General features: G+C 45.6%; 1 protein-coding gene across 1 annotated transcript in view; it reads left to right on the top strand.

Annotated features, from left to right (window-relative positions):
* Nucleotides 1-22,421, top strand: part of LOC140201820 (zinc metalloproteinase-disintegrin-like MTP8) — a 92,529-nt gene extending 70,108 nt beyond the window's left edge. The window contains exons 18-24 of the mRNA XM_072266523.1: nt 1,577-1,649; nt 6,323-6,425; nt 7,746-7,839; nt 10,109-10,180; nt 18,685-18,735; nt 18,951-19,004; nt 21,808-22,421. Of these exons, the coding sequence (XP_072122624.1) occupies nt 1,577-1,649; nt 6,323-6,425; nt 7,746-7,839; nt 10,109-10,180; nt 18,685-18,735; nt 18,951-19,004; nt 21,808-21,840 (480 nt within the window). The 3' untranslated portion in view covers nt 21,841-22,421. The remainder of the gene's footprint in view (nt 1-1,576; nt 1,650-6,322; nt 6,426-7,745; nt 7,840-10,108; nt 10,181-18,684; nt 18,736-18,950; nt 19,005-21,807) is intronic.
* Nucleotides 22,422-23,205: the final 784 nt, after the last annotated feature.

The raw sequence follows: 23,205 nt of genomic DNA, 5'->3' as shown, positions 1-23,205 counted from the left end.
AATAATAAAGTGCAAGACCATAATACAGTAGACTATGAGGCCGAGAGTCCATCATCTTGTCATATTGGACTATGGGTATCATCATTCAATAGTTTAATGAGAATGGAGTAGAAGCTGTGATTGAGCCTGGAGCTCCATGCTTTCAGGCTCTTGCATTTCTGTCCAATGGGAGAGGGAAGAAGAGAGAACGTTCAGTTTGGTTGGAGTCTTCAATTATGCTCACAAAATGCTGGAGGAACTCAGCAGGTCAGGCAGCATCTATGGAAATGAATAAGCAGTCAACGTTTTCAAGCAGAGAGTCCTGATGAAAGAGGTTGGTCTGAAGCATTGACTGTTCATTCAGAATCAGAATCAGGTTTATTATCACCGGCATGTGACGTGAAATTTGTTAACTTAGCAGCAGCAGTTCAATGCAATACATAATCTAGCAGAAAGAGAAAAATAATAATAATAATTAATAAAATAAAACAATAATAAATAAACAAGTAAATCAATTACGTGTATTGAATAGAATTTTTAAAATGTGCAAAAAACAGAAATACTGTATATTAAAAAAAAGTGAGGTAGTGTCCAAAGCTTCAATGTCCATTTAGGAATCAGATGGCAGAGGAGAAGAAGCTGTTCCTGAATCGCTGAGTGTGTGCCTTCAGGCTTCTGTATCTCCTACCTGATGGTAACAGTGAGAAAAGGGCATGCCCTGGGTGCTGGAGGTCCTTAATAATGGACGCTGCCTTTCTGAGACACTTCAGATTCATTTCCAAAGATGCTGCCTGACCAACTGACTTCCTCCAGCATTATGTGTGTGTGTTGCCTTGGATTTCCAGCATCTGTATTTCTTCTTGCACCTTTGCTTATGCCGGCTGCTTCACTGAGGCAGAGAAAAGTATAAACAGGGTCCATGGAGTGGAGGCTGGTTCCTGCTATTTTTTGCATTCACGTGCACAGCAGTTGCCATACCAAGGCATTGCACCCATGATTACCATGCCTACTGTAAACTTGTGCACATGAGAACAAACTTGCATTTGACTTTTGACTCCCTTGTTTATAATCCTCACATCCACATCAACACTCCTCAGATGCTACCACTCCCCCACATGAGAGCAAGTTTACAGCAGCCATTTCGCCTGCCAGTCTGCATGACATTGCCATGTGGGAACTCGAGGCACACAGAGGAAGCCCACGCAGTCACAGGAAGGGTGAGCAAACCCCACACACGGGCAACACCAGATGTCAGGACTGAACGCAGATCTCCAACGCTGAGGCGGCCCCAATACTAGCTGTGGCCCCCGACACGTGCTCAAGGAAAGTTCAAGAGAAATGCCTTTGGGGAAAGGATGGGAGAGGGGAAGCAGTACAATGCAAAGCATAATATTCCTACAGTACTGTGCAAAAGTGTGCCTAAGACTTTTGCGCAGTACTATATAATAAACCAATTTAACATTTTATCACTATAGCACTTAAGGGTCAAATGGAGGTGAGAGAAACATCGCAGTTTCCGGGAATACCCTCTACGTGAAACATTCAACAGTCACTCAGTATTTGACTGCTCATTGCATCTTTCTCTTCATTCTCTCAGAACTGTAATCACCTGGGCCAGTGCCAGTTTGAGGAGGGATACGCGCCACAGAATAGCACCCTCTCTACAACCGGTAAGACCATAACGGCACCACAAGACTCCCCAAAACAGTCAGTCATTGGTCAAAAGGGTTGGTTACCCCACTGGGTTTCGTAATTCACATCCCTTCCTGCAGGCATGCTCAGTGACTTCCAAGATAATAATGAGGGGAGATGGTGGGAGTCAAGAGGTCTTTCTAAATGTCACCTTGAAAGCGATTTCTAAATGTTGTTCTTCAACTGTAGGATCGCAGCTGAGCTTTACCAACCAGCCACGTGCAATAGATCTTAGAGACACAAGATAATACCGATTCTAAAACTTGGAGCAACAAATCTGCTGGTGAAACTTAGTGGGTCGAGAAGCATCTGTGGGGGAAGGGAATGCTGATGTTTCCTGCGTCAGGACTGCGATGCAGGATTTCAACCCACGACATTGACGGTCCCTTTCCATCCACGCCCCTCCCCCTAAAAGATGCCGGTCGACCCACTGAATTCCTCCAGCAGGTTGGTAATCCAAGTTGTTGTTGGGCCGCGAGTAAAATCGGGATCCTGCGCCATCAGGCAAGGAGGGCCATGGATGAATTTCTGGGTCCAGTCACGCAGTCAAAGTAATCTACTGTTGACGTGATTCATTATTTCAAGACACCCAAGGTCCAGCATTACAGCAGGTTGTAGCAATGGACTTTTTTCCTTGTTTATTAGCTCCAGGGAGCGCCTGGACACAGCTAGTAATCCTCAGTCCATAATTCCAGCCAGATCCTAGTACTTCTGTGAGAAAGAGGCTAAACTGCTATGTTAACAGTGGCAGAATGCCCATAAAGTGCGAAAGGATGCAAAGTCTCACAATAACTAGCAATGCTGAATTAGAATCAGAATTAGTTTTATTACCACTTATTTACAGTACTGTGCAAAAGTCTTAGGCACCCTAGCTATATGTACTGTACATGCCTAAGACCTTTGCACAGTACTGTATGCTGCGAAATCTGTTGTTTTGTGGCAGCAATACAGAGCTAGCCATGGAAAATTACTTTAACATACAATAACAATAAATAGTGCAGAGGGGGATTCATGAGGTTACGTTCATGGATTCATGGACGATTCAGGAATATGATGCTGGATGGGAAGAAGCTGCAGTAAGTACAGGGCAAGTCCCGGGTGGTGAGCATCAGTAATGATGCATGCCACCTTCCTGCGTCACTGCCTCTTGAAGATGTCCTCAGTGACAGGGAGGGCAGTGCCCGTGATTCTGCCAGCCGAGTCTACATCCCCCGGCAGCCTCTTTCAGTCCTGTGCATTGGAGTCTCCATAGCAGGTGGTGATGCAAACTTTCAGAAGGTTCTCCATCGTACATCTGTTGAAATTTGCCGGAGTCTATATCTATGTTGTAACACTCTGTGACTCTCATCCTCTGTTAGTATCAAGAGATCTCAAAACAGCTCAGTGCAGATTTGAGTTCTGCTTGATATGCAGCTGCAGGAAGCATTTTGTTCCTCATTCAGCTGTCGAACACACCCTCCGAGCATTGCCTCTCTGTTCCACGTGGGAAGGTTGTACTGCAGCTCCATCAGCAGTCGAGGATGGCTCAACCAATATAACCGATACACCCGCAAGATGGAGACTCGATAGGCTGCAAGTGCTGGAACCTGCAATAATGATCAGTGTTCTGGAGGAGCTCAGCAGGTCAAGTCAACGGCTTCTTTCCTCAGAGACGCTGCTTGACCTGCTGAGTTCCTCCAGCAGATTGTTCCTTGTTGGCCTGAAAGGTACTTCCCTGCAGTCATGTCTAAAGCATTATTGTGACATTAATATTGATGCCTGGCATGTTAAAATTACAGGAAATACCAATAGACCACTGTATTTAGATTATGAAAACACTCAGTCCTCTTTTTATTGTCATTTAGAAATGCATACATGCATTAAGAAATGATACAACGTTCCTCCCGAGTGATATCACAGAAAACAGGACAAACCAAAGACTAACACTGACAGAACCACATAATTATAACATATAGTTACAGCAGTGCAAAGCAATACCATAATTTGATGAAGAACAAACCATGGGCACGGTAAAAAAAAGTCTCAAAAGTCCCCGAGTCGATCGACTCCCGAGTCCCCGATAGCAGGCGACAAAAGGGAGAAACTCCCTGCCATAAACCCCCAGACACTGTCAACTTGCCGATGCCTTGGAAGCAGCCGACCACAGCCGACACTGAGTCTGTCCGTCCGAAAACTTCGAGCTTCCGACCAGCCTCTCCGATACAGCCCCCCGAGCGCCATCCTCTGCCGAGCTCCTTTGACCTCTCCCCGGCCGCTGAAACACGCAAAGCCGAGGATTTCGGGGCCTTCTGCTCCAGAGATTCTGGTTACCACGCAGTAGCAGCGGCAGCGAAGTGGGCATTTCAGAAGTTTTCCAGATGTTCCTCCGTGCTCTCACGTCTGTCTCCATCAAATTAGAATTGTGCACGGTCCCCTACTTGACAGATAACAGGCATCACCACCGATGTGGCCACATGCGCTGCCGTCACACCGCCATCTTCTCCTCCTCCTTATACCAGTTATCTCAGTACAGAACTGGAAGGCACCCTGCTTGCATTCCCCTATTCAAGTATGAATGATTTAAATAGCCCCTGTTGAACTGACATAGTACAGACATCCTGCCCTTTTGTATTTATGTTGAGAACAGAAAAACCTTGCAGCCAGATAAATCTTTGAAGCTCGCTCCCTAAAGCTTTCATGCAGTGTTAGGTTAATTGCTCTGAACTTTCTGAAAGCACAAGCAGTATTTAAACACTTGTTGTTCAACAGTCTTCTGACAGGTTTAAAGAAGTGTAATTTAATGCATGTTTTTGAGATGCTGTAAGAGCAAGTTCAGGTAAGTAGAGGTCAAAACCATTGCAAATAACCAGTGCAGGAGCCATGCACCTGCTCTCTACCTGCATTGTCGTCTGTTATTATGGTAACTAGTCTCATGAGTGGGTAGCTGGTAAAAGTGAAGGGAATAAATGACACCTTCATGCTTTGTTCTACAGATTGTAGTAACTGGGGATTGACGGATGTCATATCCTTTGCTGACCGCTCAATGACACTTAGCTTACACTTGGGTTTCATTGCTGCGAGATTGTATGTTTGCTAATTGTCAGTAAAGGATTGAACACATATCCTCAACTTTTGGAGCAATAATTATTGGAGTGAAGGCACGTCGTGCAAGTGTAACAAATCCGTAGGTTCGCCGGAAGCGGAAATCGTTTTGGTTTGGTCACTACAACCAGTGAAAGTGATTTGTCAAGGCGGAATTCACTGTGGCCAATAGAACGAATTGTCTGTAACTTAAATCTCCTCGATATGTAAATTATCCTGAATCCCAAACTGTAATGATATTTAGTGACATCATTCTGTTTGAATTGCCCATATTTTGGTTATCACTATTGGGCATGACCTCAGAATAACCAGAGGCTGTTCCCATGACAGAAACAGCTAATAAGAGGGGGCATAATTTTAAGGTGATTGGAGGACGTATAGCAGGGGATATCAGAGGTAAGTTCTTTGTACAAGGAGTGGTGGGTGCATGGAATGCCCTGCCAGGGGTGGAAGGAGAGGCAGATGCACTAAGGACATTTAACAAAGTGAGGAGGAGTCTGTGACCCACTTCTTTGCACACTGCGAGTTCGCAGAGAAGGTGTGGAGGAGGGTGGACGGGCTGGTGTCACGTTTCATCCCCAGTAGCTGCGTAACAGAGGACTCTCTGATCTACGGGCTGTTCCCGGGGATGCACACGGAGACCAACATCCGGTGCTGCGGGCAGATCATCAACTCGGGTGAAAGGCGCTCTTTGGTCGGCCTGAAACCTGATGATCTACCAGCACATGGAGATGTCCGTCGGAGAATGCTGCCGACTGGCACGTTCCCGGCTGCAGGAGTACGTGCTGAAACCTGGTGCAGCCACCGCAAGGGCCCGATGGGGAAGGACCACAGTTTAAGTTTCTTCTCCTGCAGGAGCGAGAGGGGTCGGGTGGCGGGGAGTATACCCCTCAACAATGGTGTGGAAAGGTGAACCAACAGAGTGCCACATGGGTGGCCAAAAGTGTTGATATGTATAGACCATAATGGAAACATCTGTAAAGGATTGACAGACATTGAATGGTTTGTTGTACATAATTTTATTTTTGAATAAAGTATATTTTGGTAAAAAAAACAAAGTCTTAGGTAGGCACATGGTCGATAACAGAAAAATGGAAGATTATGTAGGAGGGAGGAGTTAGATTAATCTTAGAGTAGGTTATAAGGTCAGCGCAATATCGTGGACCAAAAGACCTGTACCGTGCTGCAGTGTTTTATGTTTTATGCGGGAACTTTTTAAATGCTCAACAGTGCAGGCTTCATCTGTGGGAATGGAAGCAAAGGAAGATTCTTCAACCTGAGACGTTGCCTCTGTTTTTCTCTCCAAAGGTGCTGCCTGATCTGCTGAGCATTTCCTGAATTTTCTTCTATTGATCTTATTTGATTTTATTTGCTCACTAGTACTCTAATCTCATTGGAAGTCTCCAGCCAGTTGTTGGAGACTTAATTTGCATTACTCAGCTGTAATGAACCCATGCCTCTAAGAAATAATCCTGTGATTATCTAATCTGCTGTGGCAATCTAATCTCATTTTGTCTTTTAACCTGCCATATGTCATGAAATTAATCTGTTTTTCTTTCAAATTCTGCAGCATTAATCGTCATTATTTTGATTGTGGTGTTAATCCTCGTCGCAGTTGGAATAGGATGCTTCATGTACAAGAAGTGCACAAGAAAGAGCACATTCCTACCACGGTGAGTGATATTCGAGAAGGGTTATGACCTTTGTCCACCTTGGTCACAACCAGATATTGAACTTGGAAACTTAGGCAGTCAGCTGTGGCTCATGGTGTCGCACCCTCCTCGCTTCTGACTCAGGACCTCATGGGTTCAAGTGTCACTTCAGGACTTGGGTCCAGATCCACACTGACACCCCAATATTGAGGGAGTCCCACACCATTGGAGAAGTTGTTTTTAAGGTAAGGCCCCTCTGCCTTCTCAGGTGGATGTAAAGGAGAGGTTCTCCCACCCAAGGCCACTTTTATCCCTCCGTCTATGTCACTAAAATGGATGACCATGGCGGCAATACTTCCTACTCTGACAACACCTTCAACACTCTGCCAGAATGTTTTACAAGCTTTAGGATTTATTCTGCATCTGATGCGTGATTGGGGGTGCTATATCTTCCACAGCCTCGTTGGACCCTAACCACACACTTACACCTCTCCACTTCTCAGTGTGCAGGGTACAGCCCCCTGAGGTAGTTGGAGATGAGAGATCTTCTTCCTCAGCCCATCAGTCCTACTGGGGCACAGGCCATCAGCAGAAGCTTGCCGGAGTCCTCTGTCCTGGGCCAACAGAAGGCTAATTGGCCCTGGGGCTTCTGCTTTCACCAGAAAACTTCATAGGTCTTCTGGGCGAAGATCCTTCCTCTCTCGGGAATGAGGTCTTTAAGCTTCTGCTGGTGTTTCTGTAGCACTGAGATTTTATAGGATGGGGTTGCTAGCTCTGTGCTCAACCCTCCTCCTTTCTTATCCATGGCAGAGTTGGAGATGAGAGCTGGCGGGATCAAATGCCGATCCCAAGTCCCACCCCACTTCAAAGAGAATGGCATGGAATGGTGATAGTTTATGGAAAACCAGGAAGGAGTGACTCACTCTACCCTGCTTAAGATGACCACAGTTTCTGCTGTCTCCACTGATATAATTGCCCACTAATCTGTCACAAGCTTCTGCCATTCATCAAGTTACTTCCAGTTCCTTTCTGATTGCTGTTGCTGTGCATAACTTAGAGCCGTCCCAGCCATCCCATGTGAGTGTCAATGCCTCTGTTCATGATACTTCCCTGATTTTCACCTTTTCCAAGATACATGTGAAAACTGCCCCGAAAAGCAGCTATTTCCACAATCCCATGAAATGTGGCTACTCTTGTGCTTGCTTCAAGAACTTGCTTGTTTTGCACTACTTTATCAGCAAATGAGAGTTGATACATAACGTCTTGGCGAGCTGTGACAAGAATGGTATGTGAAGTGTGAAGTGATGACTGTAGCTTGTTACCATTTGTTTCCACTCTTAGAACCCAGCCACCTCAGGCAGCTGGAGTCACAAACCCAATCTTTGCCAAGAGTGCCCCCTCAACCCCACAAATGCAAAGGATTCACAACCCTAAGGCAAGTTCTTTCACTTCTTCATTTTGATGTAAAATGTTCCTTATACTGAAGTGGTCACATTGATGAATTGATATTCCAGGAAATTATTATAATGTGGGAATAATGAATTCAAATATCTCTATTTGAGCTCTTTCAAATCTGAAAAAAGTTTTAAAAGTTGCACAATTACAGTAAAACTCCAGTAATTTAATCCAGCACCCTTACAACTTTAATGATGCTAGAATAGCAGATTTTCTGGACACACTCTGATAATACTCCAACTCCCTTTTGATTTACATTTTTGTACATGTAATAAATTTTCTGGTGAATCTGGAAAGCTTAAATGAAGCATTGGAAACATGCCACAATGGTTTAAAGAGAGTGTGGGGCACAGGGTCCTGGAGAATTTGTGGAGAGTTTGGGGAATTTAAAGGGAGTTTGGAAACAGGGTCCTAAAGAACTTAAAGTACTGTGGGAAATAGGGACCTTGCGAATTTAAATGGAATGTGGGGAAATTGATCTTGGGGATTTCAAATGGAGTTTGAGAAACAGAATCCAGTGGTCCAGGCTCTAAACTACTGGCAATTCTAAATGATTAGATATGGAATACTGGAGCTTCTTTGCACTGGCTACAAACCCCACTTCCTCCTGGAAGTGGGCCTTCTTCAAGAAGGGTTCCAGCTGCCGACGATCAATTGGATTTTATATCTTTCCAGCCCCCAACCAACGTGGTTATAAAGTGATTAAAGTTTGAAACTTGGGAGAAGATGGGTAACTTTCCCATTAAATCAGTTTTGGGCATCTTATTCAGAGAAGTCCCTATTCCAAGAAGAACTAAGCAAAATTGCTTACCTTATTCTGCCTTTCTTCTGCTGTATCCAGGGGAATTGTTTATAATCTCAATCCCTTCCAGCCAAACCTGATCTTTGGTTTTAAATTCTGACTCACAGTTTCCTTAATGGCAAGAGTGGTTTCCGTAACTGGTCTCTCCAATCTGAATGTATCTCTCTAATCCAGTGGAATTCCATGTTCTGACACATGTTACATGATATTTCCGCTCTGAACTCTGGTGTGGAGGACTTGGAATCAGAATCAGGTTTCAATATCACTGGCATATGTTGTGAAATGTGTTGCTTTTCAGCAGTGCAATACATAATAAAAAATACTATAAATTACAACAAGAAATAAATGCATATATAATTAAATTAAATAGGTAATGCAAAAACAGGGAAGAAAAAAGAGTGAATGAAGCTATGTGCATGGTGGGACAAGGATTGGTTGGCATCCCTCTGTCTCCAAGGACAATGGGTGATGATGATCATCATCACAAGCCTGGGCGGAAGGTACAGAGATCCTGAGATGCCCAGTCGACAAGATCCCCCTCTCAGACTCACCAGCGTAGTCCGAAGGAAAGCTTATGATGCAATGCGTTTGGCACCAGATTGGCTGCAGGAGCTGCCAGGGGGAGGTTCAATGACATCCAGCTGCCTCTGGATTTGCTGTCTGGGTTTACTCCCGTAGCCTTCGTCTCTCCCGAGGCTGCCCGCAAGGCAGTGGGGCTATTTACCCATAGCTGCGGATCTGGTTCACAAGCACCAGGGCGTATCCACACACCGGTGGGCCTGCGTGCTACGTGTGCAGGGGCCAGACCTCCTCCCCGTCCTCTGCAGTTCAGCCTGAGTCCGAAAGGAGTTCAGTTTCCGTGTGTTGCCAGCAAGGAGGCTCTACATGAGGCTTGCTGTTACCGGCAGGGAGAGACTTACACATTCAGCTCTCCTTCTCGCAAGACTGCTCGCCAGCGGTGGAAGCTGAAAGTGAGAGTGACAAGCACTACCTACTACACTACCACACTAGACACGTCACAACAACCATTTTGACACCCAAGGATTACCCCTCAGTAATAATGATCAGTTAGGCACAAAAGAGAATCTGTATTTACTGACAAGCAGTTTTATTGTCTCAACTAAAAAGCACGTGGACTTACACAACTGTGTGAACATCTTACTAGGTTCTATTGACCCTGCATGAACAGCCAAAGAATAGAAAAGGTGATACCCAAGAAAGTAGTCTATACTGTGATGTGGGGCCCTCCATGTACATGATGGTTATCTCTGGAGAGCCGTCGCTCCTTTGCATTCGAAGGCCTGGTGGGTGATTGGTGGAAATAGATAAAGAAATTGAAACTGGGCAGAGAAAGATAGAGCCAGGTGGAAGGTAGAGAAAGAAGCTGGAAGATGGTTGTCCTGCTGATCTGTTATCTCACCTCACTAATCCCTACATCATGTTCCAGGGTCCAATGCCGGGGGCTCCACCCCCTGTTCCGTACGCCAAGCCACCGCCAGCATCCGAACCTCCAAGCAAGGTAAGTGGACATCCCAACAGCAGTCTGCTTCTGGGTCCCTTTGCGTGCAGGAACTTCGTGAATTCAATGCGTACGGCTACTCATCCTGAGCAGGCGGCTAATACCATTTCTGTTGCTTCACTTTCAGCCATTTCCAGCCCAATCTCCGTTCCCAGAGTCAGTTTTTCCTCCACCACCGCCTCACTCATTCTCCCATTATATTCCAGGGTCCAATGAAGGCTGAGCAGCAAACGACACAGCAGCGTAGCAGTTAGCACAGTGCTTTACAGCACCAGCGACCAGCGATAGGTGTTCAATTCCCACCACTGTCCATAAGGAGTTCGTACGTTCTCCCCCTGACAGTGCGTGTTTCCTCCACATGCTCCAGCTCCCCCCCACATTCCAATGATGTACAGATCAGGAATAGTAGGTTGCGGGCTTGCTCCGTTGGTGCCAGAAGCACGGCGACCCTTGTAGGCTGCCCTCCCGCACCTGCTTGGACTGTGTTAGTCATTGGCGCAAGAAACGCCTTTCACTGTATGTTTCACTGTTTCAATGTACATGTGACAAGTAAAACTAATCAAATCTCAATGTTTCACCCCGCTCCTCCATATGCCAAGTCAGCTACACCCAACACTCTTGCCAAGATAAGTTGGCATCCCACAACAGGCTGCTTCTGGTTTCATTTGCTTGCACGGATGCTATTGCGTATCGCAATTTAGACTAAAGCACCAGCCAGTTTAGAAGGTTAGCTGGTATTGGAATTGGTTTATTGTCCTCACATGTATCAAGATACAATAAACACAAGGAAATCTGCAGAGGCTGGAATTTCAAGCAACACACATAAAAGTTGCCGGTGAACGCAGCAGGCCAGGCAGCATCTATAGGAAGAGGTACAGTCGACTTTTCGGGCCGAGACCCTTCGTCAGGACTAACTGAAAGAAGAGCTAGTAAGAGAATTGAAAGAGGGATGGGGAGGGGGAGATCCAAAATCATAGGAGAAGACAGGAGGGGGAAGGATGGAGCCAAGAGCTGGACAGTTGATTGGCAAAAAGGATACAAGAGGATTATGGGATAGGAGGCCTAGGGAGAAAGAAAAGGGGGAGGGGGGGAAACCCCTCCTGTCTTCTCCTATCATTTTGGATCTCTCCCTCCCCCTCCCACTTTCACATCTAGCTCTTCTATCAGTTAGTCCTGACGAAGGGTGTCGGCCCAAAACGTCAACTGTACCTCTTCCTATAGATGCTGCCTGGCCTGCTGCGTTCACCAGCAAGTTTTATGTGTGTTGTCCAAGATACAGTGAAAGCTTTGTCTTGTATACTGTTTATACAGATCAGATCATTACACAGTGCACTGAGCTCGAACAAGGTAAGACAATAACAATGCAGGTGAAGCATGAAAGCTACCAGAAGAGTGCTGTGGAAGCAAACGATCGAGTGCAAGATCATAACGGGGTAGATTGTGAGGCCAAGAGTTCATCTTATGGTATAGAAGCCCATTAAAGTGTCTGATAACAGTGAGATAGAAGCAGCCCTTTAGCCTGTGGTATGTGCTGTCAGGTTTTTGCATTTTTCATCTTAATTTCGGTTGCACTTCCTCCACAAGTTCTAGCAGATAGGTAATTTTAACTCTGCCATCAGCCATATTACACAAAAATAGATTGCACAGAAAACAGTGCAAGAGTGTGAGTTATATAGAACATATTGGTTGGTGCAACTGTAAATAAACCCAATTTCCCTCGGGATCAATAAAGTATGACTATGACTATAGAACACTACAGCACAGTATACTGTACGGGCCCCAACTGTTATGTCGACCTTTAGACCTACTCTAAGATTAGTCTGACCTTTCCCTCCCACATAACCCTCAATTTTTCTATCATCTTCCCTATGTGCCTATCTAAGAGTTTAAATGCCCCTAATGTATCTACCTCTACCACCACCACCCCTAGCAGGGCAATTCACACACTCATCACTCTTTGTGTAAGAAATTGCCCCTATACTTTCCTCCAATCACCTTAGAATTATGCCCCCTGATATTATCCATGCCTGCACTTGGAAAAAAAACCAGAATGTGAACTCAATCTGTGTGTCTTTTCCTCTTGTACATCTCTATCAAGTTATCTCTCATCCTCCTTCTCTTCAAAGAGAAAAGCCCTAGCTCACTCAACCTATCTGCATAAGTCAAGCTCTCTAATCCAGGCAACATCCTGTAAGATTTTCTCTACACCCTCTCTAAAGCTTCTTCATTCTTCCTATAATAAGTAACTAGAATGGAACACAATACTCCAAGTGTGGTCTAAATAGAGTTTTATAGATGTGCAAAATTACCTCTTGGCTCTTGAACTCAATCCCCAACTAATAAAGCACAACACACAACTGTGCCTTATTAACCACCCCTTGAACTTGCGCAGCAACTTTGAGGAATCTATGGACGTGGATCCCAAGATCCTCTGTTCCTCCACCCTGTCAAGAATCGTGCTATTAACTCTATATTCTGCTTTCAAATTTGACCTTCCAAAGTGAATCACTTCACACTCATCTGAACTCCATCTGCCCAGTTCTTTGAGTAGAGGAGCAGCTGGATGGACATATATTCATAAGGTTTGCATTCTGGGTGAAGTAATGGTCCACAATTGACTGAAGTGCAACATCTCATGTTATATTGCATAGACTATCGAACACCTGGAAAGATGGTAAAAATGGGACCAATGCTTTATCTCATCAGAATTTAAATGGATGCGGGAGTTAACCCATTCAACCCTCATGCCTGAGTGACCTTTCAATAAGATCATGGCAGATGTTTCATCTCAGCTAAAATTCATGTATTGACACCATACCTCTTATTTCCCTTGATATCCAAAAATATGTTCCTTAAGGTTATTATAACCGAGGTGGTAATGGGGACAAGCTCCCACTACCTGGTAAATGCTCCCAATGGTGTGCGCCTCAGATAGCCTCTGACACCCAAGTCCAGCTCCTGACCTTCATGTGTGGCTTAGCTACTAAGCCCGGCAGAACCATTCCTGACAGGAGAAGGGGTAAAGGTGGGTCACTGGTGCCTTAAAACCAGTCGCTTTTGGCCGATGGGGCTTGTCAACCACTCACCTAGGAAAAAGAAAACTCCGATCTCAAACGCTGCTGCCTTGCAGCTGATTCCCAGACATGGGGTAGGGTTCAGGAGTAAACCCCAAGGGAAAAATCCGGAGCTGGAGTCCCTAAGACAGCCTGACGTTGAGTTCAATGCTGACAACTTCTACGATGCCTCTGGTACCAAAATGTTTTGGTCCCTGCGATCCATTTGGGTTCATCAGATGTGCGGAGAGGAGAAACTTGCTATATAGGTAGCAGCTTGCTTTCCATATCGTACTGCCCGGCTTTGTGTTTCTAGACAGCTAGGACACAACATCCATGGTTGACCCTGACCAACAGAGGCCTCGCCCACTATGTAAAACATCTCCTGGTCCAACAGCAACCACCTCCTCCTCTATAATCTGTATAGGGTCCATGACCTTGCTACTGCTTTGTCTCACTTCTATAGACTCTGTGTCCATCCCCCGAGTAAATACAGATGCAAAAAAATCCATTTAAGATCTCCCCCATTTGTTTTGTTTCCATGCATAGATTGCCATTCTTCCAGAGGACCAATTTTGTCCCCGGAATCCTTTTGCTGTTAACATATCTGCAGGAACCCTTCACCATGTCTGCTAGAGCCACCTCATGCCTTCTTTTAGCCCTCCTAATTTCCCTCTCAAAGGTTCAAAGGTACAATTTAATGTCAGAGTAAGGTATACAAGATACATCCTGAAACGCTTTTTCTTCGCAACCATCCACGAAAACAGAGGAGTATCCGAAAAATGAATGACGGTTAGATGTTAGAACCCCAAAGTCCCCCCCAGCTCCCCCCTCCTGTGTGTAAGCAGCAGCGAGCAACAATCCCCCCTCCCCCCACCAGCAAAAATAAAACACACCCCCTACTAGCACTCAAGCGTGAGCAAAGCAACAGCAAAGACACAGACTTACAGTTACCTCAAAGACTACATTGTTCACCCGATAACTCATCATGCTACAGGCTCTCTCTCTCCCCCAATAAGGGAGAAAGAAGTGTCTCCATTTTCCAATGAGCAGGGAGACATAACAAACAACTCGTTGGTTTATGATGTTAAAAGTCCGTTACGTCGCTTTTGTCCAGCTCGTGCCTGACACCGACCCTGATCCGCCCGTCTCCAATTCCTCGAGATCGCGGGCTTCTGAATCCGTGCCGAAATCTTAGGCCAAGCTTTTGGCATGCCGAATAGTGGCCGATTCTGGAACCCCAAGAGTGGGTCCCATTCCCGCAAAGGACTGTAGTCAGACTGTAGTCTTCAAAAGAACCCTGAAAGGGAAAAATAGAGATATTAAAGATGGAAATAGAACTGTTTTCGAAGATGCAAGCAAAGAAGTCGCCATTGGGTGCCATTAACTACTTAGTCCCGCCTTCTCAAGTGTTGTCTTGCATTTCTTATACTCCTCAAGTAACTCCTTTGTTCCTATTTGCCTTTACCTGTTATGCACCTCTTTTTTTTCCTTAACCAGGGCCTCAATATCTCTCAAAAGCCACGTTTCCCTAAACCTGTTATCCTTGGCTTTTATTATTTATAATATCGGTAAGACTGAAAGAGAAAATTTACACAGCCATTGTTGAGACTTGAAGAACTGCAGGGAAAGGTTTAAAAGGTCAGGACGATATTCCCTGGAGTGCAGGAGAATGAGAGGATTTTAATAGAGATACACAAAATTATCAGGGGTATAGATAGGCTGAATGCGTGCACGCAGGCTTTTTCTTCCCAGAATGGTTGAGATGAGAACTAGAGGTCATAGATTTAGGGTGAAAGGTGACATCTGAGGGGGAAGCAACTTCACTTAGAGGATGGTGCGAGTGTGGAATGAGCTGCCAGTGGAAGTGGTAGATGTGAATTCAGTTGTCACAGTTGAGAGAAGTTTGGATAATTGCATGGATGAGAAAGCTATGGAGGGTTATGGTCTGGTTGAAAGTAGATGGGACTGAAGAGGAAACTGGTATTTTCTGTGTTGTGGTGCTCTATGGTTCAATAACCCATCTACACTGAAGGTGATCTACAGCAACTAATTATCCAACTCGTATATCTTTGGGATGTGGAAGGAAATTGGTCAGCATAGACACAGAGGGTCTATTGGCCTATTTTCATGCTTCATGGATCTATGGCTGTCTCTGACAACCAAAGGAAACTGCACAGTCACAGGGACAATGTGCCAATCCCAGGCAGATAGCATCTGAGGTCAGGATTGAACTGGCAACACTGGAGGGGTGAGGTAGAGGCACCATTGCAGCAAAGTCAGGAGGAGCTGGGTGCTTCGACTAGAAATGCCAAGTGATTTGCTGAGATGATCCAAGTAGTCAATAGGATGCAGGAGGGGACTATGAGCAAGGAATGGCATATGAAATGAGGAACCCATCCCAAACTGAGTACCTAAATTATGATGCTGAGGTTGCTTAGGATGAGCTGGGAGTCATCATCAATGATGTAACCTGGAGTCATCAGGTGTTTCGGGTCTTTCAACCTCAAACACCTTCGCCCCGAAGACCCAGCCAGGGTTGATGTGTCCCAGCAGCATTGGTCCACGGGTCACACCTTTTGACCCATAGTCACCTGGAGGCTTGCTCAACAGCCTCTGTGACAGTCCAGGTGGCTCTTCTCTTTACAGCCCCCCGTAACGGCAAGGAGAGAGTAGAAAAGTGCAGACGAAATGAATGGCTTGAAAATTCAAATATTCAACTAAGGTCTCGCAATCTTTCTCTAAGCCCGTCTGAAGGAGGGTAGGTTCTGCAGAGCGAGCTGCCAACGAAACCTCTACACCCCACTTCTATATGCTCCCAACAAACCCTCCACCCTTGTCTCTGGCACTGTTCGACCAGCTCCTGGTGTTTGGCCTTCTTGCGCTCAAATGCCTTCTCAATCCAGTCTTCCCAAGGCTCTGTCAGTTCTACCATGACCAGCTGCAGCAAGGTTTCTGACAGAATGATCATGTCAGGCCTCAGGGATGATGATGCACTAAAGTCAGGGAACTTTAATTGCTTGCCAAGATCGACTTTCAGTTGCCAGTCAGCTGCCTTGACAAACAGCCCTGCTGGTGATCTGGGCTGAGGCTGTGGTTAGTCTCTATCTTTGACAAAAGCTATGAGCTTTCTGTGTTGGCGGAGGTGCTTCCTGTTGTAAATGGCCAAGGAGATACTTCCTGCCACTGCCTTCAGCATCTGGTCATGGTGCCAGAAGAGGTGGCTTTTTCCTAGGGCTTTTGGGCAGCTGCTGAGGATTTGTTCCAGGGTCGCTCTGCCAGGGCAAATACGACATGATGGTGCCTCACTTTTGCCCCAAGTGAAACAGTTCACTGGACCGGGCAGGATGTTGTATGCAACCTGGATGATAAACTTAATGTGCTGGGGTTCTGCCTGCCAGATGTTGGACCAGGAGATCTTCCACTTCAGTGCACCCTCCCACTTTGTTCGAGCACCGTGCTGCCCCATTCCTCCCATCCTGGTGGTGCGGACTTCTGCGACAGCTGCTCGCAACCTCTTCCTGGACCGTACTGCATCGACCCCTCTTTGGGTACTGTCAAAGAGGGTTGAAGGGAAGCTGCCCAGGCCCGCCTAACCAGCCACCACTGTCACTATCAGATCCTTGTGCCTCAGACACGGCTCGCCCATTTCCCCTACTTCCTGGGCCTTCCACTTTCTGCCTGTCCAGACCTCAATGCCTGCTATCAAGAATTTGTGGTCGCTGGGATATCTGTACTTCATCAATTCCCTTGTGAGGGAAACCATAAGCTCCTCATTCAGGCTACTGAAGGGAAGCTACAGTATCCCCATAGTTAAAAATGATGAAATTACCCATTTTCCAGTATTAACTATCCGCATTCATTGAGGTGAAGTTTAAACCCATGCAAAGTTTCGCTTCTTGAATTAATGCAGAATATCCTATGATATTTCTTCATATACTGTAAAAATACACTTTGTGACGACATTTATTATGTACTTCCTGCACCTTCTGTTCATGATCTTCTGCTGTTCCACCCATCCACTTCAAGATTCAACATGTTGTGCATTCAGAGTTGCTCTTCTGCACACATCTGTTGTAAAGTATGTTTATTCACCTTCCTGTCAGCTTGAACCAGTCTGCCCATTCCCCATGACCTCTCTCATTAACAAAGCATTTTCACCTGCAGAACTGCTGCTCACTGGATTTTTGTTTGAACCATTCTCTGCAAACTCTAAAGACTGTTGTGCATTAAAATCCCAGGAGATCAGCAGGTTCTGAGATACTCAAACCACCCTGTCTGGCATCAGCAATCATTCCGTGGTTAAAGTCACCTAGATCATTGGTCCTCAAACTCTGGGCCGCGAAGCATGCAGGGGTGCAGCGGTAGCTGGAGCGCACCCAGCACATCTTTAAGAAAAAAGCCAAAATAAACAAGCTAATTAATTAGGAGCCGCCCGGCACATAAATGTCGGCCCAAATCAGAGGCGAATGCTAATTTCACTTGCTCTACGCAGTGTTCGCCTCTGATCTGAGCCGACATTTACGTGCCGGGCGGCACCTAATTAATTAGCTTGTTTATTTCGGCTTATTTTCTTAAAGATGTGCTGGGTGCACTCCGGCTACCGTTGCACCCCTGCATGCTTCGCGGCCCGGTATCAGTCCGCGGCCCAGAAGTCGGGGACCACTGACTTAGATCAGATATCTTCCCCATTCTGAGGTTTGATCTGAGCAACAACTGAACTTTTTGACCATGCCTCCATACTTTTATGCATTGAGTTGATGCCACATGATTAGCTGATTAAATATTAGCATTAACAAACTAGAGTACAGGTATATCTAATAAATTGGCCACTGAGTATATTTCCTCCAGCCTCCCGGCAGACTTGCTTTCAGATCAATGAATGTAATTTTCATGGTTATTTTCAGATCAACAGAATGTTTTCATGTTGTTCTTTCTCAAATTAATCCTTGCACCTGCTACAACATAATTTGAAAGACGTGCAGAAATTCGGGGCAAGGAGCCAGAATTCCCTGGGATTGGAAAACCATCAGAGCAATATAGAAGAGGCAACATTGGTCTCTCAATCTCACAGAGTCAGGAAGGTAATCCACCAGCCCGTTCCCAGGGGTGGTTGGAAATGAGCAATAAATGCTACACCCCCCCCCACAAACTCTAGTTCCATGAATGAATATGAACAAAGGACCTGGGTCCACAACCCTGAATAATTCTACAACCTGCAGACTTACTCTCAAGGCATCTTGCAGCTCTTGTCATCACATTTTTTATGTACTTGCACAAGTTATCTTTTTTGGCACATTGGTTATTTGTCAGTCTGTGTTTATATATAGTTTTTAGTCATGTCTATGGTATTTTCCTGTAAATGCCTTCAAGAAAATGAATTTCAAGGCAGGGTATCGTACATACAGTATATGCACTTTGATAATAAAATTTACTTTAACTTTCTTGCAGCATCCTGTCCCACAGGTTCCACCATCCAAGCCAATGCATCCACCCCCCAAGGTAAGGTCACAAAGGCTCAGCAATGAAATCGGTGTCGTAACAAGAGTGCGGAATTGATTAATGCCTTGGTGTCAATGTTAGCCGTAGTTCAGTGGGCGATACTCATCCCAGGCTGATATCCAATACCTTCAGCATCTCAGTTTTATTCCTCCTTTGCTTTTGTTCACTACTGCACTTTGATAATAAATTTTACTTTGACTTTGACTTTCTTGCAGCCTCCTGTCTCACAGGTTCCACTATCCAAGCCAATGCATCCACCAGCCCCCAAGGTAAGGTTACGAACACTCAGCAATGAAATCGGTGTAGTAACAAGAGTGCAGAATTGATTAGCACTTTGGTGGCGATGTTAGCCATCGTTCAGTGGGAGATAATCATCCACCTTTGGGGTCTCAGTTTTGTTCCTCCCTTACTTTTATTCACTATTCTTGTTCACTATTGTGAGCAGCCCCCATCACATCCCCGGATTGTGTTGATAATTGAAGCAAAAAGATGCATTTCACTATATGCGTCAAAGTTTCAATATATATGTGACAAATAAAGTTACTGTTTATTCTCTGACGCTGTGGTCAGGGTACATCCTTATGAAGGGTCTCAACCTGAGACATCAGCTCTTTGTTCCTCTCTATAGATGCTGCCTGACCTGCTGATTTCCTCAGGCATTTTTGTGTGTGTTACTCTGGATTTCCAGCATCTGCAGAATCTCTTGTGTATATCTGATAGTGGGCAAGTTAGTTTCACTTGAGAATGTGGAAGTCACAGCCACAAGTGTGACTGAGAAAAACGGCATGAATATACTTAATAGGAAGTTCAGGGAGAATCGAGATGGTTTTGAAGAAGAAAGCAATGTTGGTAGGTGAAAATGAATAGGAGGGCAGGAAGCTGAATTACATTAGTCTTGTCAAGAAGATGGCGATGCGCATGGACGCATTAGCCACTCTGGCTCCAACCAACGGTGAGCTTTCTTGTCCAGTCTATCTCACTAATGAGCAGAATAACAAAGGTGCTGTGCAATTATGGACAATGTGGGGAGCGGCCTCTCGCTCCGTGCTGCGATCTATTACAGCTACTCGGGGGAAGCGGAGCACTCAAACGCAGAAGCGCAGTAACCTTGCCGGTATTAACGCAAGTCTTAAAGTGGACCCAAGCCAGCCCGCGATCTGTCGGTTCTACTCGCTAACATCCGATCGCCAGAAAATAAACGGGATTGATTGCCTATGTCTGCATCCGAGGCAATGAGAAATGGGGAATTGTTGCACCTTTGTCCTGACAGAAACGTTGCTTCAAGACACCACTTCAGGCTTCACCATCCAACTAGAAGACCTAATCTCCTTTCGGGTGGACAGAAATGTTGTGGTTTCTGGCAAATGCCATGGAGGATGTCTACGTGTCTCCACCCATGAGAACTGCTGTGTGACCACCTCGGTAGTGAGAGCCCGCTGAGAGTTCACTGCAGATGGCGTTTGCGGCTCCCCGAGTGTCCCGCAGGGCTGTCTGCTCAGCTCGCTGCTGTTCACACTGCTGACTCACGACTGCATTACCACATTTAGCTCAAACCGCATCATCAAGTGGTTGGCCTTATCAATATATCAGCATACGGAGAGGAGGTTGAGAGGCTTGTGAAATGGTGCAGGAACAACAACCTGAATCTCAGAGTGGACAAGACAAAAGAGTCGACTGTGGGCTTCAGGAAGGCGCAGGTCGACCACTCTCCTTTGCATATCAATGGCTCTGCTGTAGAGAGAGTGAAGAACAGAGAAGTTCCTTGGCATGCACATAAAGGACACCCTAACCTGGACCCACAACACCTCCTCGCTAGTCAGGAAGGCACAGAAGCATTGACACTTCCTGAGGAGATTGAGGTTTGCAAGGCTCCCCGCCCCCATTCTAACGTCTGACTACAGGAGCACCACTGGGAGTGCCCTGTCTGGCTGCATCATTATGTGGTACGTAAGCTTCAGGGCAGCAGACAACAAGACAGAGGAGAGAAAACACCACCCAGAGGATCACCGTGCTCTTCCCTCCCCCGGTTTGTGACACTTACTGGGGTGTTGCAGATGAAGGACCCAAAGCATTGTGAGGATGCCTACCACCCATCCCACAATCTCTTTGACCTACTACCATCAGGAAGGAGGTGCAGAACCATCAGGACTAGGACCACCAGACTGGATAACGGCATCTTACCTCAGGCTTTTGATACTAATGAATACCCTGCCTCCACTGAGGTGTCGTCACTCGGTCAGCGAGCTGTTTACTGTATACTGTCCAGTTTAGTGTTTGCCTGTGTTCCATGCATTTTGAATTACACTGTATTAACTTATTTATGGTAATATTTTGATTTATGTGCTGTTTGTGTTGTATGATTTTTGGGTGTATCGTGTTCCGGAGGAACGCTGTGTCGTTTGTACATATGTACCGTCAAGTGACAGTAAACTTCAACTTGAACTTAACATAGAAACATAGAAAATAGGTGCAGGAGAAGGCCATTCGGCCCTTCGAACCTGTACCACCATTCAGTATGGTCATGGCTGATCATCCAACTCAGAACCCCGCCCCAGCCTTCCCTCCATACCCCCTGATCCCTTTAGCCACAAGGGCCATATCTAACTCCCTCTTAAACTTGAAATAAACCAAGACACAACAAACTGCAGATGCTGGATTCTGGAGTAAAAACCAAATTGCTGAAAGGTCTCAGCAGATAGAGCAGCTTCTGTAAACGAAAATTAAACGAAGGGAAAGCACTTCATGATTCACCTGCTACACACACTAAATGCAGGAAGAGCTCAGCATCTATGGAGGGAAATAACAGTCAACTATAATAAACAGTTCATTATAGGAATATTCCAAGTCTTTGCTAACCAGGGTTTTATAGAGCTGCAATATTACCTCGCGGCTCTTGAATTCAATCCTCCGACTAATGAAGACCAACAGATCACATACCCCCTTAACCATCCTACCAACTCAAGTGGCAACTTTGAAGCATCTATGCCCATGAACCTGCTAATAGGTAAAGGAACAGGTAATAAGACATTTGTTTCAAGAAATGTACTGACAATATTAATTTCTTCTTTCCAGATCTTGATGCCTCCAAGCAAACCAAGAAACTAACCATCAGATGCTGCCTGGCTCATGGATTTTTTCCAGCCTTTTCTGTATTTTGTTCAAGGTCTCCAGCGTCTGCAGAATACCTACTCTGAAGAAGTTTAAATCTTCTCTTTGGGAGATTAGTGAGGCACCATCGCACTGCTTCCCCTCTGCTCTCTGACTCCTCAACCATGTGCTCACCCAGACTCACTACCACAACCACATGTCCCTTCCTGGGAACTTATCTCTGCTGCCATCTTGTGCCACACGGTTTCCAGCTCCATTTCCAGGCCATCGTCATGCTCCGGGCACAAACGTGGCATGCTCACAACTTCCTAATCCAAAACCCTTGCATCTTTTGGAATGTGTGAGGAAGCTAGAGCAGCTGAAGAAAGCCCACGCAGTCACGGGGAGAGCGTACAGACTCTTCACAGAGAGCGGCAGGGGCTGGAGCTCGATCTTCCGATCACCGGCACTATAAAGCATCATCCCAATCGCTACACGATCGTGCTCCCCCATGTGCAATCCAATGCTGCAATAGACGATTTGCATTCAAAGGTGGAGGTGATGAGCATTTATTCTCAAATAAAAATAATTCCATAAAATTCCGGTTTTCCATTTATTCCCCTGTCACACTGAATTACAGGGCTTGTCTTCTGAGGAAAGGTTGACCGAGCATGGGCTTATCTCTTTGGAGTGAGAGAGAGGTCACTTGACAGATGATGAGAGTCTTGGATTGAGTGGCCAACCAGAGACTTTTCCCAGGGCAGAAATGGCTAATATGAGAGGGCATAATTTGTAAGGTGATTTGAGGAAAGTATAGGCAGGATTTCAGACGTACTGCGTGTACAGAGAGTGGTGAGTGCGTGGAAGGTCGTAGAAGCAGATCCATTAGAGGCACTTCGTCTGTTAGAAAAATGGATGAAATGAAAATGTGGAAATGTGGCAGGGTAGCGTTAGAATGATATTGGAGTGGGTTAAAAGGTCAGCATAGCATCATGGGCTGAAGGGCCTGGGCTGTGCTGGAATATCCAGTGATCTATATTCTGAATGATACTCTGTAAGTGCAGACATACAAGCAGATTGATTCACAGAACCACCGAGTTCTCACACTGCTACACTCCAGGAGGCCCTGTGGCAGGCTGGGAAAGTTTAATTGATTATTTATTTATTTTTGCTTTGGAGATACAGCACAGTAAAAGGCCCTTCTGGCCCAACAAGCCTGTGCTGTCCAATTACAGCCATGTGACCAGTTAATCCACAGAACTGCTGCTTCTTGTTTAATACAATATTCTTTGTAAACTCTACAGACCGTTGTGCATGAAAATCCTAGGGGATCAGCAGTTTCTAAGATACTCAAACCACCCTGTCTGGCACCAACAATCATTC

The sequence above is a fragment of the Mobula birostris genome, chromosome 8, assembly GCF_030028105.1.
Source record: "Mobula birostris isolate sMobBir1 chromosome 8, sMobBir1.hap1, whole genome shotgun sequence".
Lineage (NCBI taxonomy): Eukaryota > Metazoa > Chordata > Chondrichthyes > Myliobatiformes > Myliobatidae > Mobula > Mobula birostris.
The sequence above is the reverse complement of the archived record's forward strand: the minus strand, read 5'-3'. Positions and strand labels throughout refer to the sequence as shown.